This window comes from Vipera berus (genome assembly GCF_964194415.1).
Source record: "Vipera berus genome assembly, chromosome: 16".
Taxonomy (NCBI): Eukaryota; Metazoa; Chordata; class Lepidosauria; order Squamata; family Viperidae; genus Vipera; species Vipera berus.
In genome coordinates this window covers 3354989-3373626 of record NC_138219.1, presented here as the reverse complement: position 1 = coordinate 3373626, position 18638 = coordinate 3354989, and the positions used below count along the sequence as shown (strand labels likewise).

The following is an 18638-nucleotide window of genomic DNA, read 5'->3' as shown; positions in this document are numbered from 1 at the left end:
CAGGCTCAAGGTTGACTCAGCCTTCCATCCTTCCCAGGTAGGTAAAATGAGGACCCAGATTGTTGGGGGCAATAAGCTGACTTTGTAATAATGCTGCTGGGGTGTGTGTGAAAGCCCTAATAAGCAGGCATATACGTAGAATGAAGGCTACTGCTAAGCTTGTAAGCCGCCCTGAGTCTTCGGAGAAGGGAGGCATATAAATGTAATAAAAATTATAAAAATTAAAAAATTACATTCTGAGTCCAGCTGAAGAATTTCCAAGCGACGGCTTCTTCCTAACTTGTGCTTTTCGTAGAGCTGTGGTGGAAGCAGTGCATCGATTGGATCTCATTCTTGGAAACAAGGCAGCTTATCAAGAAATATTTAAGCCAGAGAACATCAGCCTGAGAAACAAGTAAGAAAGTTAAGCCTTTCTTTATTCCTTGTTCTGTATTTCAACCGGAAGGGTGGTCTTGAAAGGACAGGATACAGCAGTGTTACTCAAATAAGTCTGGGCAAAGTATTGCTGGGGGAAAAAATTAGTTCCATGGAAATAACAGGCTCATCATAAAAACGTTGTATTCCTGTGTGGCAAAACTAGCTTGCTGTTTGTTCATTCGTTCATTCATTCATTCATTCATTCATTCATTCATTCATTCATTCATTCAGAGCAGAGCATTGCTTCTGTCTAGGGCTCATATTCCAGAGGTTCAGCCTCAGCGCAAATTCCATTGCACAGAATATTGTTTGGAAGTAGCTTCGTAGTTGAGGGTCTAGCTCCTGCTGTGCAGATTGAGTGGCCTCGATAGACGGTGAAGGTACTTCCTGACTTTTAGCAGAATGCAGTCTTCCGAAGCTTCAGCTTTACTGCAGAGCCATGGCACTGCAGTGGTGAGAATGCAAGTATTGCAGGCTAGCACTGCCCACTGCCAGCAAGTTCAATCCTGACCAGCTCAAGGTTGACACCGCCTTCCATCTTTCTGAGGTCAGTCAAATGAGGAGCCAAATGGTTGGGGGCAAAATGCTAGCATCTGTAAAACGCTCAAAAGAGGGCTGTAAAGCGGTATATAAGTCTACTGCTAGCTATTGCAATCCAAGGAGCTTATGAACCAAGGGATCTTGATGTCCTCCTGCTGGCAGCTCATTTGTCACAGCAAGATCTGAGGAAGTCAGGTCCTTTTGGCTCCTTCCTTCAGAGCTTAGGCCCGTGGTGGCGAACCTATGGCACCTCTGTGGTCACGCGCGCCGTCGCCCCAGTCCTAGGCCTTCAGCTGGGTTTTATAAAACTTTTTCGCTTTAGGCTTCCGCTGCCGTGTGCAAAAAAAAAAGGTTCAATCAATCAATTTCAACTCGCGGAGAAAAAGATCTCGCAAAGTTGGAATTGATTGATGGAACTTTTTGGTCCCACCCAGTCTGCCGTTACTACCGCAGCCACGCCCACCCAATGGGCCACGCCTACCCAATGGGTTTTGGGTTGCAGTTTGGGCACTCGGTCTCTAAAAGGTTCGCCATCACTGTCTTAGGTGTGTGTGTGTGTGTGTGTGTTTGTGTGTATACATATACATATACATATATATATATTGCTGTTACCTTCCCACCGTAGTGGTCCCTATTTTTCTACTTGCATTTTTACGTGCTTTCGAACTGCAAGCTGGGACAAGTAACAGGCGCGTTCCGTGCGCCTTTGGCATCTAGTCATGTCAACCACATGACCACGGAGACGTCCTCGGACAAGCGCTGGCTCTTCAGCTTTGAAACGGAGATGAGCACCGGCCCCTAGAGTCGGAAACGACTAGCACGCATGTGCGGGGGAACCTTTACCTTTTATATATATATATTGCATAAATTTTTGAATTGCTAACAAAGAATTAAAGGGAGACTGATATAGCCATTTCATACTTATTTGTTCTCATCAGTCAGCCACACCCTTCTGAGATTCAAACCTGGGCTGATTGCACATTAGGCATTTTTAACCTCTAGGCCACAGGCTCTTTCTCACTTTGTCAGCTGCATCGGGGAGGGAAGAGGCAGGGGAGATAAGTCTTGAGTGTTTTTAAACACCTTGCCGGCCAAAATATGGGCCAAATCTTTTTTGCCTGTATCAGCCCAAACTCAGGCTGTCCAGAGGCGGTAGTTGCAACTGTGACAATCATTATTTTGCATAAGTGTGTGTGTGTGTGTGTGTGTGTGTGTGTGTGTATGTGTATGCAGGGCTTTTTTTCTCATAGAACGCTCAGAACGGAGTTCCGGCACCTTTTTTGCATGGAACCTTATAGGGTAGGCAAGGCAGGTTGTATAACGTGTGAGTTCCAGCACCTTTTTCTTTTTACAAAAAAAGCACTGTGTGTATGTATATATTATATGTATACGTATATATGAGATTAGGACTGAAAAAAAATGGTTTTTAGACGAATTGTGAGCAGCTTCCCTCTCTTCCTGCCTGCCCCAGGCTCCGCGAACTCTGTGTAAAGCTGATGTTCCTCCACCCTGTGGACTATGGGAGGAAAGCAGAGGAGCTGCTGTGGCGGAAGGTTTACTACGAAGTCATCCAGCTGATTAAAACAAACAAAAAGGTACACAATGCATTCCGACATGTTTGCGTTAACAACACAACACACACGGCTTGTGGATCACAGCAGTACTTCCTGCCCAGCAGTCGGCCTTAGTGACTCGTTGCGCTCAACAGTTGGTTGTCTCAAGGTTTGCATGGGTGTTCTTCTGAATGCCCTTGGTTTGGTTTTAAGCAGAGTTCGCCAACCTTTCCGGCGTTGCCGACCGACGGAGCGGAGAGGGGATGGTTCCACATGAGTGGCCGGCGCAGCTCACGCCAATGGAACACGTGCTCACCCGCTGCTTGTGCAAGCGGGTTGTGTGTGCGTGCGTGCACACCGGCTTGTCCGCCATTTCCGTGGCCTGGCTGCAAATGCCTCACGGCCCACTAGTGGGCTGCGGCCCTGAGGTTGGGGACCCCCGGCTTAAAGAACTAAAAAACAGCCTCTTCCTGCGTTGGGCTAGAAAAGGCACTGTTGGTCTTTGGGTTTGGGTGGGAATCTTATTTGGATGACAACCAACGGCCGAAAGGTAGAACAATAAATAAAAATGCCAGAGAAATGGGAGGAATGTTTCTGGCAGGATAACACCACACTTCATTCAATCTGAGACTTAGAAGCCGGAGAGTTGCAGGATTGTGACCTGGCTAGGTATTGGGGCTTTTCTGTCCCTTTCAATTAAGAGATTGTGGAATCAGTAATTAATGATTGGTCTAAGAAAGTGGAAGATGCATGGGGGCCTCCATGCTTTCCAGAATGAGAGGCAGTGGTTGAATATTATACTTAAAGCATTTTTTTTGAACGAAAAAACAGGGACCACTACGGTGGGAAGGTAACAGCGTTCCGTGCGCCTTTGGCGTCTAGTCATGCCGGCCACATGACCACGGAGACGTCCTCGGACAAGCGCTGGCTCTTCAGCTTTGAAACGGAGATGAGCACCGGCCCCTAGAGTCGGAAACGACTAGCACGCATGTGCGGGGGAACCTTTACCTTTACCTATAGAACTATGGGTGGTCCTTGGCTTAGGACCACAACTGAGCCCCAAGTTTCTGTGGCTAATCAAGACAGTTGTTAAGTGAGTTTTGCCCCTGTTATGACCTTTCTCACCACACTTGTCAAGTGAATGACTGCGGTTGTTAAGTTAGTAACACGGAGGTTGAGTGAATCTGGTTTTCCCGTTGACTTGGCGCATCAGAAAGTTACAAACGGCGGTCACGTGATCCTGGGACACGACAACTGTCATAAATACGAGCCGGTTGCCAAGCTTGGATCATGTGACCATGGGCATGCTAAAGCGATCGCAAATGTGAAAAGCGGTCATAAGTCCCTTTTTTCCAGTGCTGTTGTAACTCCGAATGGTCACTAAGTGAACAGTTGTAAGTCAAGGACTACCTGTATTTGTGTCTCCCAGCAGGAAACTGCAGCTGGGCTTTCCGGTGGGGATTCCACTCTGTCGCTGCATCGAGTATCCATTTCAGAGCAGGCCTGAAATGGATAGGAACAGAATTGTTTAATTGCTGAATTAATCTGGGGCTTGATCTTTGGGAAAAGAAACACGGGTAGTCCTCGACTTACAACAGCCCATTCAGTGACCGTTCAAAGTTACAGCAGAACTGAAAAACGTTTTCCAGAGCTATAACCTTTGCAGCATCCTCCACGGTCATGTAATCAAAAGTCAGCGGGTTTATATTTAGGACCGTCGCGGTGTCCCAAAGTCACATGGTCGCCTTTTGCGACCTTCTGACTGGCCAAGTCGACAGGGAGGCCAGAGATTCACTTAAAAACCATGGTAACTTAACTTGGATCAACTGGAGTGACTTGCTTAACGGCGGCAAGAAAGGCCGTAAAAATGGGGCAAAACTCACTTCGCTTATCTTGGCTTAACAACAGAAATGTTGGGCTCGGTTGCGGTCATAAGTTGAGGACCGCCTGCCATGAAGAGCTAGAGATGGACCCTGTTCTGTTCCAGCCTATGACCGGCCTTGTTTGAATGTCAGGGACAACCCCTTTTTATAGTCAACAGGCTGGAACAAACCCAACCAAATTTATTTACAAAGAAATCAAAAGTTCAAACGAGTTAAACAGGAATAACAGACCAGGACTCTAGCAGAAGATCTTCAAACGGTTGCCTTCAGCAACCAGCACCTCCCACACCTTCCCCTTTTATCAGCAGTCCCAAGGCGTGGCTTCTCATTGCCTTCTCCTCCTCTCACCCAGTTGCCTCGTTGCCTTTCTCTGTTCTGCTCTGCTGGATTGCCTTTTGCTCCTAGCGTCCCTGAATAGATCCAGCTGTGAATCATCTACATCCAGTACCTCATGCTCACACGGCTGAGTCTGATGAGGAACATGACTGGAGGGGCCAGGCTGAGAGTCCTGCAATGCATCAGAGCCTTCCTCTGACACCAAAGGCTCTCCAAACCCCTCCTCCTCCTCCTCCTCTTCAGAATCATCAGACTCAGCTGCCGGTATCACAGGCTGACGCTGAATCACAACAGACCCTGACTTTCTCTTCTTCTTTCCCAACCCACAGCACATTCATAGTCGTAGCACCCTGGAGTGTGCTTATCGGACACATCTGATTGCTGGCATTGGGTTTTACCAGCACCTGCTTCTCTACATTCAGTCTCACTACCAGCTGGAGTTGCAGTGCTGCATTGACTGGACCCACGTGACAGATCCCCTCATGGGTCAGTACTTCAGCCAAGGCTCAGGATTGTATCCTCTGCAAGAATTGCTTGACTCAGCTGGCCTGTTTGTGCTTTGGAGGTCCCGAACAACAAAATAATGAAGAGTTGGGAGGGACCTCGGAGGTCTTCTAGTGCAACTTTAAAAAGGGGGGAAGGGGTTGGATTTTATAATTATGTTTCTTAATCTCAACTTTACGGCAATCACCTGAGGTTCCCCGACAGTTTTCAGTGAGATAGAAATTCCCAGATTAAAAATCGCCTTTCATAGCTTGATTTGTGATTAGATAACTGCCGATCACCTTAATGCTTTTTTTTCGGCTCTCGGCTGGTGGGAATCTGTGAAGCTGTCTCCCATCGTAACTTGCTGGATGACTAGTGTTCCTGGCAACCGTTGCTATGAGCATCTCCCTGGCTTTTCTGTAGAATTGATGGGGTGTGATTGACAATTTTCAGGCCCACGCTCGACGTCTTTTGACTTTTGGGGTCCTGGTTACACCTTAAAATCTCATCCAAATCTCTGCAAAAGAACTTGACCGCACAGAGAGTGAGTTACAAATGCCCAAAAATGTGACATCAAAGCTCATTTTAAGAAAACCTTTAGGCCAGTTTTTTCCCCCGATCTGATTTCCCCCCCCCCCAGTTGTGTTCTCCATCAGGCTGCAATCTACAAAAATAAAAATGAGAACACATTCTACAATCAGAACAAGCGAATTCCGCCGATTTTATGGCATGCTCACAGTCCTGGCAGCTAAATTCACGATCCGGTTATCTTAGATCATAAATTATGTCCCGCAAATACGAAGTGTACGTTTACCCAACCGGCTAAACCAAAACCAAGCCGTAGTTTTATGGTTGAATCCCGTGGGTGAGCCATGCCTGTGTAAGTCCTGCTCCGTTCCCTTTTGTGGAGTTAAGGTTTCCTTTGGTTTTTGCCTTTTTTTTTTGCTTTTCTGGGCTTAATATGCTCCCTGGCCATTTTTAAATGGTGCATTTGGCAGGTGTGGGAGACACATATGGGAGATCTGGCAGTGAATGGCTTCGCTAATAAACGGGGGGGGGGGAATCAAAGCAATTTGGGCAAGATGTACAGGTGGGAAGAAAGAGGCTGTAGGGGAGAGAGAGAATAGCACTGACAGGAACCAGAAGAGTTAAACTGGATTGATCCAGCCCACCCCCACCCACCCCCCTTTCCCAAAAGGACGACTGGCCTAAGGAAGGATGCGAAGCCATTTCAAGACATTTGCAAGATATTGAAACCATCGCGCCGACTTGCTGTTGGACACCGATGATCTGGTCAAGCGGGGAGGACAGTGGAAGGGGGAAACTGCATGGCAATACTCCGTTCTAGCCTCGCTTTTGCTGCAAACCCCTAATCCTTAGTAAAAGATCACTTCAGTCAAATGGAGGCGAGGGTCTCTCCTTCCTAGGGGCAGGCCTGACAGCGATCCAGAATAAGCAAAGGTTCTTTGTGAAGGTAGACCGCCAATTGTCGACATAGAGCCCGGGCTGTCTTGATTCTCCAGCATCTTAATAATTAATAATAATAATAATAATAATAATAATAATAATAATAATAATAATAATAATAATAATAATAATAATAAAGTTGGAAGGGACCTTGGAGGTCATCTAGTCCAACCCCCTGCTCAGTTGGAAGGGACCTTGGAGGTCATCTAGTCCAACCCCCTGCTCAGGCAGGAAACCCTATATACCATTTCGGACAAATGGTTGTCCAGTCTCTTCTTAAAACCTCCCAGTGTTGGGAGCATTCACAGCTTCTGGAGGCAAGGAGTTCCACTGGTTAATTGTTCTCACTGTCAGGAAGTTTCTCCTGAGTTCCAGGTTGCTTCTCTCCTTGTGCCACCCTGTCGCTTATTTCTTCCGCAGGTTGCAAGAAGCCGGTCTCCGCATCGGAGAAGGAGATGGACTGGGCTCAGATAGCTTGCCACCGGTGCCTGGTTTACTTGGGGGATTTAGGTGAGAGAGCATTTTCCTGGGATTAATGTCCCTAGGCTTGGATTTATTTGAAATTTGGGTGGGTGGGTGGGGGGAACCCCATCTTAAGTAGCAGGCCATAATTGGTTGTGGTAACTAAAGTTTGAGATAAGCCCCCAGGGACTTGGATTTCGTTTTTCAACTGCGTTCTGATGATTAGGAACCTCCTACTCTCTGAAGCATTTCCAGATGCTCAGCTATGTAAAAGGGACTGGTATATTTTACTTTCCGTTGGGGTCTCAATTCTTCTGGGCTAGTTAATGACCTAACTTTCAGTTAGGACTCGGGGGTAGGCAACCTCGGTTCTTTTATGACTCATGGACTTCAACTCCCAGAATTCCTGAGTCAGCTATGCTGAGGGAGAGGCTTCCAAGCTGAGCCGTGCAGGCTGAGGAATTCTGGGAGTTGAAGTCCACGAGTCATGAAGGGGCCAAATTTCCCTCATGCTGGCTCAGGAATTCTGGCTCAGGAATTCTGGGAGTTGAAGTCCATGAGTCATAAAAGAGCCGAGGTTGCCTACCCCTGAGTAAGGTGGTGTAAAAGCTTCACTGTTTCACTCTTGCACATAAGTGAGCCAAGTGTCTTCTGATGCGCATCATCTCAGTTGTGCTTCTTAAGGCTTCTGTGTATCTTTTGTGCCTTATCAGCTCGATATCAGAACGAATTGGCAGGTGTAGACACGGAATTGCTGGCTGAAAGATTTTACTATCAAGCTCTTTCTGTTGCACCACAAATTGGTGAGTATTTAGTAATCTGACATGCATATATAGAGGTACACGTAATCAACAACGTACATATGTATTTTGTAATTGATCACAAATAGAATATGAGTCAGCAACTTGAATAGAATAGAATAGAATAATATGGAATAGAATAGAATTAGAATTAGAATAGAATAGAATAAAGAAATATGGAATAGGAATAGAATTGAATAGAATAGAATAAAGAAATATGGAATAGAATAGAATAGAATAATATGGAATGCAATAGAATAGTATTAGAATAGAATAGAATAAAGAAATATGGAATAGAAATAGAATAGAATAAGAATAAAATAGAATATAATATGGAATGCAATAGAATAGAATTAGAATAGAATAAAGAAATATGGAATAGAAATAGAATAGAATAAAGAAATATGGAATAGAAATAGAATAGAATAAAGAAATATGGAATAGAAATAGAATAGAATAAAGAAATATGGAATAGGAATAGAATAGAATAGAACAGGGGTGTCAAACTCAATTTCATTGAGGGCTGCATCAGCATTGCGGTTGCCCTCAGGGGGCCGGGTGGGTATGGCCAGGGTGGGCGTGGCCTACTGGGTGGGCGTGGCTAGAGTGCGTATGGCCTACTGGGTGGGCATGGCCAGCTCTACATCGTTGGCATCAAGGGTGCCCATGGGGGGGCCTGGGCAGGAGTGGGACAGATCTGAGGGTCTCTGGCAGGAGGAGGGTCTCTGGGCCAAGGCAGTGGGGGCCGTTCCCTCACTCTTTCCAGGATGGCTTCGCGGGCCGCATGAAACCACTTCACGGGCCGGATCTGGCCCCCGGGTCTTGTGTTTGACATGTCTGGAATAGAATAAAGAAGTATGGAATAGGAATAGGAATAGAATAGAATAGAATAGAATAGAATAGAATAGAATAGAATAGAATAATAGAAGAATAGAGAAATATGGAATAGAAATAGAATAGAACAGAATAAAGAAATATGGAATGGAAATAGAATAGAATAGAATAAAGAAATATGGAATAGGAATAGAATAGAATAAGAATAAGAATAGAGACTGTCCAGTCTCTTCTTAAAAATCTCCAGTGATGAAATCTCCGCTATTTCTGGAGGCAAGCTGTTCCACTGGTTAGTTGTCCTCACTTATATAGCGTTTTTTAAATTACGTCAAAAGAAAATCAGGAGCACCACATCAGACAAACTAACACTCCAAAATTTGGCTATACAGATAGTCCTCGACTTACAACAGTTCATATAGTGACCGTTCAAAGTTACAACGGCACTGGGGGAAAAAAGTGACAACGACCATTTTTCACACTTATGACCATTGCACCATCTCCATGGTCACATGATCAAAATCCAGATACTTGGTAACCGGCTCTCATTTATGACGGTTCCAGTGTCCCGGGGTCACGTGACCCCCCCTTTTGCAACCTTCTGACCGGCAAAATCAGTGGGGAAATCACAGCCAATAGGGGAGGCTGGATGGATTTGCTTTAACAACTGTGGAACTCACTTCACAACTCCAGCGATTTGCTTCCCAGCCAGGGCAATGGAAAAAAAAAAGGTCATAAAATCAGATGTGATTCACTTAACGACCGCCTTGCTTAGCAATGGAAATTTCTTCTCCCAGTTTTGGTTGTAAGCCAAGGACTCTCTCTAGCGGCTTTGGTGCCACACTAGAACTTTAGCATAAAGCTGAGCACCAGGTCCCAGGCACCCCCTGGCCCTACCCAAGCTCTGCTTTGAATGCAGAAGAAAGAATCCACTGTGATAGCCAAACCTGGCCCCGGGTTCTGCCTCAGTTTACCCTCCCAATAAACAACTGAATCGATTGTTTATTAGGGTACCCTAATGAAGTGGGACCTCTCTATGAAAAGGAGAACCTCATGACCCATTTTGCATTCCTTTTTATAGTTAACGGAGGAAAATGAAAGAGGAAAGTTGGATGGGCAAGATAAGAGAAATCCCTCCTTGCATAGCAAATCAGCCACAAATCTTGTTTGAAGTTAGATAACCGGATGCCAGCCGACACCCAGAAACTTTTTCCTTACCAAGGAGATAGTTTTGAAAGATCCTTCTGTCAATGACCTCTTCAGCTTAGGAATGTTAAAAGCTTGTCTAATCAATCCACCAAAGGGACGCGGTGGCTCAGTGGGTTGGGACGCTGAGCTTGTCGATCAGAAGGTCGGCGGTTTGGCGGGTCGAATCCCGAGTGCCGCGTAACAGAGTGAGCGCCTGTTACTCGTCCCAGCTTCTGCCAACCTAGCAGTTCGAAAGCATGTTAAAATGCAAGTAGAAAAACAGGGACCACCACGGTGGGAAGGTAACAGCATTCCTTGCGCCTTTGGCATCTAGTCATGCTGGCCACGTGACCACGGAGACGTCCTCGGACAAGCGCTGGCTCTTCGGCTTTGAAACGGAGACGAGCACCAGCCCCTAGAGTCGAAAGCGACTAGCACGCATGTGCGGGGGAACCTTTACCTTTAATCAATCCACGTAACCACGGGGCAAAAAAATTCCCCACGTTCCAGTCTGTATTGAATCCGAACATCATTTTAGAAGGGAAAATGAAGTCAAATTGAAATACAAAGTTGGTAATAAGTTACAAAATCCACCTCACGTGCCCTCCCCCTTTCTCTTGTGATTGTGGAGAACAACTTTGGACTGCGCCCTGGATGTTTTGTGTCTTTAGGTTTGCGTAATAATGGAATGTGTTTGCTATCTTTTCTGTCTTTGGGGGATAGGCATGCCTTTTAACCAACTTGGGACCCTGGCTGGGAGTAAATACTACAACGTGGAAGCTACCTATTGCTACCTGCGCTGGTAAGTGTGTCTCCTACAGAAAAGAAATAATTTGTAAAAGGCAGCTGCCCTTAACTTAGGGGCACCAAAACCTCTCTTGTGTCCTGTAGACCAGCGGTCTCCAACCTTGACAACCTTTGTGGATTTCCGCTCCCAGGAATTCTGGGAGCGGAAATCCACAAGTCTTAAAGTTTCCAGGGTTGGAGACCTCCATTGCAGACAATGCTGGCTGGCCATGAAAAAAAAACAACCTCTGCTGTTTTGTTTTGATTTTCTCCCCAATAAGGCAATTCTGGCTTACAGTTACGCAGTGTGAGAGTGTCCCCTTTTGTTCCTGTCTCCATGTTGTCGAGACAAAACATTGTTCTTCCTTTTCTGCTTGGGCAGAGGGGTTAGACTAGAAGAGACCCCTACCGCCACTCTGTTGCTCTACTATTTTGTTATTTCTCTTTTCGGGAGCTGAGAACTTTACGAAAAAGGATGTCTGAGGCCCGAGTGGGTGGAACCGATTCGACGGCTGGCCGAAGATGTCCTTCAGAACCCCAAGCTCCCCCCATTATTCATTCGTCTTTCTCAAGCTTGGCAACTTTTTAAGCATCTGGACTTCGCCCAGTCAGCAGAGAGAGGGATTCTGGGCGTTGGAAGACCGGACATCTTAAAAAGTGGCCAGGATTGACAAAGGCTGATTTAGATGAAAAGCCAAATCAGGAAGACGTGGAGATCGACTCTTAGAAACTCTGCAGAGTAGCTTTCTCCTGTTTTGAGGGATTGTTTTATTCCCAGCCCATGTTTCCTAAACAGAAAGGTGACAGGTAGAATTAGATTGGCATAACCCCTGACAGAGGTTAGCGATGTGGCGTTCGCAGCCTCTGATGTACACGAATCATTTTTTTGTGTGTGTCCTCCTTAACTGAATGAACAAGAGTTCTGGTGAAATAGCCTTTTTTAAAAAAATAAAAAATAAATCTTTACACACATGACCTAGCCCAGGGGTCGGCAACCTAAAAAAGTAAAAGAGCCACCGGGAACCGGTTCCATCACAAATTAAAAAAACTGGGAGCCGCGTGCGTGTGTCCATGCACGCGCACGCGCAAAAAACATTTTGTGCATGCGCAAAACGGTTTTTTGCGCATGCGCGGACGCACGCGGTCGCCATTTTTTTTTAAAAAGTCAGATGGAACCGGTTCCCGGTTGCCCGACGGCGACGGCCCGTCTGCAAAGCTGCCGCTTTCGGCAGCTTTGCAGACGGGCCGCGGCAGCTTCATCAAAGAGCGACGCCGCGGCCCGTTCGCGCGGAGGTTTGGGGAGGTGCGCGCGCAGCTCCGCCCATTCGGGGAGATGCGCGCGCACCTCTCGGAACGGGCCGCGGCGTCGCTCTTTCAGGAAGCTGCCGTGGCCCATCTGCAAAGCTGCCGCTTTCGGCAGCTTTGCAGACGGGCCGCAGCAGCTTCCTCAAAGAACGACGCCGCGGCCCGTTCGCGCGGAGGTACGCGCGCACCTCTCCAAAGGTTTGGGGAGGTGCGCGCGCACCTCCGCCCATTCGGGGAGGTGCGCGCGCACCTCTCCAAACGGGCGGTGCCACTCTCCATTTGGAGAGGTGCGCGCGCACCACTGCCCATTTGAAGAGCTGCGCGCGCACCGGGCGGCTGGAAGCCGCAGGAGACGGCTCAAAGAGCCGCATGCGGCTCCGGAGCCGCGGGTTGCCGACCCGTGACCTAGCCCAACATTCTGCAGTGACCTCCATTGCCTTGAATGTGGTTTCTCTGCAGAATGTAGGCTTGGTAGATCCCAGATTCACTGAGCATGAAGTAGGTTAGATGTTTCATGAGCAAAAAGGCAGCGTTTGTGGAAGGGAGAGAAACTAAAGTCACCAAAGTCAATTTTCTGAGAGGGAGGAGGAGGAAAGGAAGGAAGGAAGGAAGGGGGAGTGGAGAGGGAGAGGAAAGGGAGGGAGGGAAGGAAGGGAAGGGGGAGGGGAAGGGAGGGAGGAAAGGGGGAAGGGAGGAAGGAAGGGGAGTGGAGTAAGGGAAGGAAGGAGGGGAAGGAGGAAAGGGAGGGAATGAAGGAGGAAAGGGAGGGAGGGAAGGGGAAGGGAGGAAGGAGGAAAGGGGGGAGGGGAGGAAGGAAGGAAAGGAAAGGAAGGAAGGGGGAAGGGAGCAAGGGAAGGGAGGGAAGGAAGGAGGAAAGGGTGGGAGGGAAGGAGGAAGGAAGGAAGGAGGAAAGAGGGAAGGAAGGAAAGGAAAGGAAGGAAGGAGTGGAGAAAGGGAGGAGGGAAGGGGGAAGGGAAGGAGGAAGAAAGGAAGATGTCTTCCTTAAATAAATTGACTTCAGCAGCCATTTATTCTGGCCCTTCATTCTGTTTCTAAGCTCCTTGCCAAGCACAAGATGTTTAAAGCAGAATGAAGGCTGTCGCTTGGGAGAGTCGGACTGAGAAAATAATTTTTCTGTTTAGCATCCAGTCGGAAGTGTCCTTTGAAGGTGCCTACGGGAATCTCAAGCGCCTCTACGACAAGGCAGCCAAAATGTATCACCAGCTGAAGAAATGCGAGACACGGAAGCTGTCTTCAAGCAAAAAAAGGTGAGGAGGCCGTCCCCGTAGGGCAGGCCCTCAAGAATTTTACTCGGCCTCCAGTCGACATTCAAAGGTGGAGTGGCCAGTCAGTCGTCGGATGGACAGCTCTTTGGCTGTGCTTGGGCCCTGAAGACAGTTTATCCAGCCCAAACCTATTTAAATCAGCCGTTTTCGGACTCTCTTAGGGCTGAAGACATCACTGGAGGATGCCGCGTTGATGATTCAATTCTTTTGTTCTTTTTCTTTTTTTGCGGTGGTTTTCAAGCTTGACAGCTAAGATGTGTGGACTTCAATTCCCAGCTGGCTGGGGAATTCTGGCAGTTGAAGTTCACATATCTTAAAAGTTGCTGAGGATGGAAAAATCTTGCGGGGGTGGGGGGGGAACATTTGAAAAAACACTGCGTTAGCGTTTAAAGTAAAACCAACCCAACTTGGGCTTTGCCTGACAATTTGCAGAAAAATCACCTTGCTCAATGATATTGCTAAGTGAGGCTTTAACCAACTTAAATTGTGTCTGTTTTTACCCTTTGCCCTGCGAGGGCTAGACCACAGTTCATAACTGCCCTGGGGCAGTAACCTTAGATCTTAGATTAGACTTGCCTTGGGCGGCCGAAGTTTAGCTCTTAAGAAAACCAGTTTGTTCGGCACAAAGTGGTCCTTAATGTGTGCAAGTATGTACTGGTTGTCCTCGACTTAACAACAGCTCATTTACTGACCAAAGTGTACAGTGGCGCTGAAAAAATGACTTAGGACCGTTTCTCCACACTTAACGACCGTTGCAGCATTCTCTCTCTCTCTCCCCCCCCCCCATGGTCACGTGATCAAAATTCAGACGCTTGGCAACAGACTCCTACTTACGACAGTTGCAGCGTCTCCTTTAACGGCGGCCTCCTGACCAGCGGAGTCAGTGAGGAAAACCAGATCCAGTTAACCGTGCTACTAAACTTAACAAACTTCAGTGATTCCTTTAACAACTCTGGCAAGTAAGGTGGTAAAACGGGGCCAAACTCGCTTAACTGTCTCGCTTAGCATTTTGGGGCTCGGCGTAAGTCGAGGACAGCCTGTATGGAAAAATGTAGAATTCTTTTGTCTCAGCTAGGATTCCCTCTCGGGAATTATGTAGAAATATACTGCTCAAAAAAAAAAAGGGAACACTTAAACAACACAATGTACTGTATTTAATAGTAGGGTGTCTTATCTTGGGTTCCCTTTATTTTTTTGAGCAGTATATTTTGTGTGTGAGTGTGTGTGTGTGTGTGAGAGAGAGAGAGAGAGAGAAAGAGAGAGGGAGGGAGGGAGGGGGAGAGAGAGAGAGAGAGAGAGAGAGAGAGAGAGAGTTCAGGTAGTCCTGGACATTTCATTACCAAACTAGCTAACATTATCAGTGGAAGGAGGAGTCGTGTGTGTGTGTGTGTGTGTATGAGAGAGAGAGAGAGAGAGAGAGAGAGAGAGAGAGAGAGAGAGAGAGAGAGAGGGGCAGAATTCAGGTAGTCCTGGACATTTTGTTACCAAACTAGCTAACATTATCAGCGGGAGGAGGAGGAGTTCTCTGAGCTTGGTAGTTTTTTTTTCCCCTTGCCAAAAGCAATTAAAAGGAGGGGGAAAAAATTCACGAAGTCTGCCTGACTTGTCTCAAAGCCTGCTGAGCGCTCCCTCTTTTTCCTTCTTCCCACCCTTCTCAACTTTGGCAGGTGCAAAGACGTTAAAAGGCTGCTGGTGAGCTTCATGTATTTACAGAGCCTCTTTCAGCCGAAGAGCAGGTAAGATTCTCCCCCGTGAAACCTCCCGATGCCGCAAACACTCGATATTTAATAAGGAAGGTTTCCATCCTGGCCTTCCTTGGCGGGAGAACCGGGGCTGGTCTACTCCGAAGGAGACTACGGTTCCCTGCATGGCGTAACAGCTGCCCTGTTAATAAGCTAGAGTCTGTTTGGTGTTCTTCGCTACCTTCAGTTGTTTGGCTTCTCTGTGTGGCCCTCTTTTTTTCTTTCTTGGGTCTGTGATCTTGCAGTTGAACTCTCTGTCTCTCTCTGTGTCTCTCTCTGTCTCTGTCTCTCTCTGTCTCTGTGTGTCTCTGTCTCTCACTCTCTGTCTCTCTCTGTGTGTGTGTGTGTGTGTGTGTGTCTGTCTCTGTCTCTGTCTTTCTGTGTCTGTGTGCGTCTGTCTGTCACTCTTGGTCTCTGTGTCTCTATGTCTCTGTGTGTGTGTCTCTGTTTCTCTGTGTCTCTCTGTGTGTGTGTGTGTGTGTCTGTTTCTCTGTCTGTGTGTGTGTGTGTCTCTGTCTGTCTCTGTCTTTCTGTGTGTCTCTGTCACTCAGTCTCTGTCTCTGTTTTTCTGTGTCTCTGTGTGTGTGTCTCTGTTTCTCTGTGTGTCTCTGTCTCTCTCTGTGTTTGTGTGTGTGTGTGTGTGTGTGTGTGTGTGTCTGTTTCTCTGTCTCTGTGTCTTTCTCTGTCTCTGTCACTCTCGGTCTCTGTCTGTCTCTGTTTCTCTGTCTCCCTGTGTCTCTGTCTTTGTCTCTCTCTCTCTGTGTTTCTCTGTGTGTGTGTGTCTCTGTCTCTCTCTCTGTGTGTGTCTGTTTCTCTCTGTGTCTCTCTGTCTCTGTGTGTGTGTGTGTCTCTGTCTTTCTGTGTCTCTGTCACTCTCTGTCTCTGTCTCTGTGTGTCTCTGTCTGTCTGTCTGTCTGTCTCTGTCTCTTTCTTTGTCTCTGTCTGTCTGTCTGTCTGTCTGTCTCTCTCTCCATCTCGTTCAGATGGAGCCCCGTTGCGGATTGGCCGTGAGGACCCTGTTCAGGTCCCCACACTTCCTTCCCCTGGTTTCCCGAGCTGAGTTTCCTACCCAATTGTGGCTGCCTCCTGGTTGCAGCGGCCTTTTTTTCTCTCTCTCTCTCCTCAGTTCTGCCGACTCGGAGCTGACCTCCCTCTGCCAGTCCGTCCTGGAGGAATTCAACCTCTGCCTTTTCTACCTGCCCTCCTCACCCCACACCAGCTCCACCACGGAGGAGGAGGAGGAGTGGGAGAGCAGCTGCTCCTTCCTGCCGGACCTGCTCATCTTCCGCATGATTGTCATCTGCCTGATGAGCGTTCACAGCCTCAGGAGGGCAGGTGATTGGCATAGCTCGCAGGCTCCGAGCCAGGAGGCACCGGCTTCCAGATTAACTATATTCTGGGTTACTATAAAGCAGCGCGCACACACACTCACACACACACACACACACACACACACACACACACACACACACAACCTTTTGGGCACCAGGGACCGGTTCCATGGAGATGGACTTTTCTGTGGTTTCTCGTGCTGCCTGCATCCTGCAGATCGGGCTTCACTTGTTTGCGCGGATAGGTTTCTGGCATGCCGCAGCCCAGTGCCGTTCCATGGACCAGGGGTTTGGGGACACGGTGGCTCAGTGGGTTAGGCCGCTGAGCTTGTCGATCAGAAGGTCGGCAGTTTGGCAGGTCGAATCCCGAGTGCCGCATAGCAGAGTGAGCGCCTGTTACTCGTCCCAGCTTCTGCCAACCTAGCAGTTCGAAAGCACGTAAAAACGCAAGTAGAAAAACAGGGACCGCTCCGGTGGAAAGGTAACAGCGTTCCGTGCGCCTTTGGCGTCTAGTCATGCCGGCCACATGACCACGGAGATGTCCTCGGACAAGCGCTGGCTCTTCGGCTTTGAAACGGAGATGAGCACCGGCCCCTAGAGTCGGAAAGGACTAGCACGCATGTGCGGGGGAACCTTTACCTTTACCTATAAGGAATGTTTCCTTCCACCCCCTTAGATGTGGTGGTGAGTTTCCCTGGAGGCCTGCTTGTGGCGGGGGTCTCTCCTGACCTCCACCTCCACCTGACAGGTAGTCCTCAACAGCAGTTGGTTTAGTGTCCGATCAAAGTTACAACGGCGGCAAAAAAAGTGACAACCGTTTTTCAAACCTAAGACCATTGCGGCGTCCCTGTGGTTGCACGACCAAAATGTGGATGCTTGGCAACCGATTCGTATTTACGACGGTCGCAGTGTCCCGGGGGTCTTGTGGTTCCCCTGTTGCAACCTTCTGCCAAGCAAAGTCAGTGGTGAAAATCAGATTCACTTAATGACCCTGTTGAGGAATTAACAGTTGAAGTGATCCACTTTAACCAACGTGGCAAGAAAGGTGGTGAAATGGAGCAGAATTCACTTAACAGATGTCTCATTTAACAAAAGAAATTTTGCGCTCAGTTGTGGTCGCGGGTCAGGGACTGCCTGTATTGCTAAAAGTGGCCAGTGCAGCAACATAAGAAGTAGACTCTTGTCTGTGGAGGTGGTCAATCATCCAGATCATGGTTGTGTCCCAAATGCTTTTCCAAAACGCCAATGGAATTTCCTGGGTTGTTTTTTTCCTTGAAACATTTCGCTTCTCCTCCAAGAAGCTTCTTCCATTCTGACTTGGCTTCAGTCAAAACCGAAGAAGCTTCTTGGAGGAGAAGCAAAACATTTTCAAGGAAAAAAAACAACAATCCAAAAAAAGTCCAGCAAAAGAAAGAAGACCAAAGTAATATCAATATAAGATGAATTCGGTCCTTAAACTTACATCCGATCTATGTAGAAACCTATTGCTCCACCTTCCCATTTTTGGAATGTTAAAGGCATTTCGAAAATTGGTAAACGACTCCGCGCATTCATTCCTTAACCTGAGGACAATAAATGTCTTTCCGCTGTGGTTACTTTAGCTGACGCGGGCACCAGTTGCTTGATAATCATTGCGTGTTAATTGGTTTTTGATGTTCCTTTGTTTTTTGAACTTTTTATATTTTAGCTTATACACAACTGTAAGCTGCCCAGAGTTACTGTATGGTAAGATGGAAAGGGGTGGGTGGGAATAAATTGTATAAATAAATAAATGTTAAAGCAGAATGCGGATTGTTATTATTATTATTATTTAGTTTGGGCAGTGTGTGCTCTTCGAACACGGTTATTGTCTTTTCTGAATCCGGGTGTCAACCGTGGCTGGTTCTCATTTCCTCTGCAGGCTCCAAACAGTACAGCGCAGCCATTGCCTTCACCCTGGCTCTCTTCTCACACCTGATTAACCATGTCAACATCCGCCTCCAGGCCGAACTGGAAGAAGGAGAGAACCCAGTTCCACCCTTCCAGAATGACGGCAGCGGTAAGCACACGTCTTCCCCAGAAAGCTGCTCTTTTGGGCAGGATCAGCCCCTGGTCCTGAGGCCGAAGCAGCTGAGGGTCAGACCCCCCCCTTTGACCCCCCCCATCTCTTAAGAGCGATGCATGGAGAACCAACATATTGCCTCGTTGACTTAACAGGTGGTGTTTCTGAGTGCTTAAGGCAGCCT

At 47.6% G+C, this 18638-nt stretch overlaps 1 protein-coding gene across 2 annotated transcripts in view; it reads left to right on the top strand.

Annotated features, from left to right (window-relative positions):
• SMG5 (SMG5 nonsense mediated mRNA decay factor) overlaps positions 1-18638 on the top strand; it is a 41028-nt gene that overhangs the window by 4359 nt on the left and 18031 nt on the right. For both annotated transcript variants that reach the window (XR_014028102.1, XM_081340514.1), the window contains exons 2-11: positions 296-394; positions 2429-2552; positions 5059-5215; positions 7103-7192; positions 7858-7947; positions 10687-10765; positions 13197-13322; positions 15008-15076; positions 16209-16417; positions 18314-18451. Coding sequence is in view for 1 of the 2 variants with exons in the window: in XM_081340514.1 (XP_081196640.1) it covers positions 296-394; positions 2429-2552; positions 5059-5215; positions 7103-7192; positions 7858-7947; positions 10687-10765; positions 13197-13322; positions 15008-15076; positions 16209-16417; positions 18314-18451 (1181 nt within the window). In the remaining variant the exon portion in view is untranslated. The remainder of the gene's footprint in view (positions 1-295; positions 395-2428; positions 2553-5058; positions 5216-7102; positions 7193-7857; positions 7948-10686; positions 10766-13196; positions 13323-15007; positions 15077-16208; positions 16418-18313; positions 18452-18638) is intronic.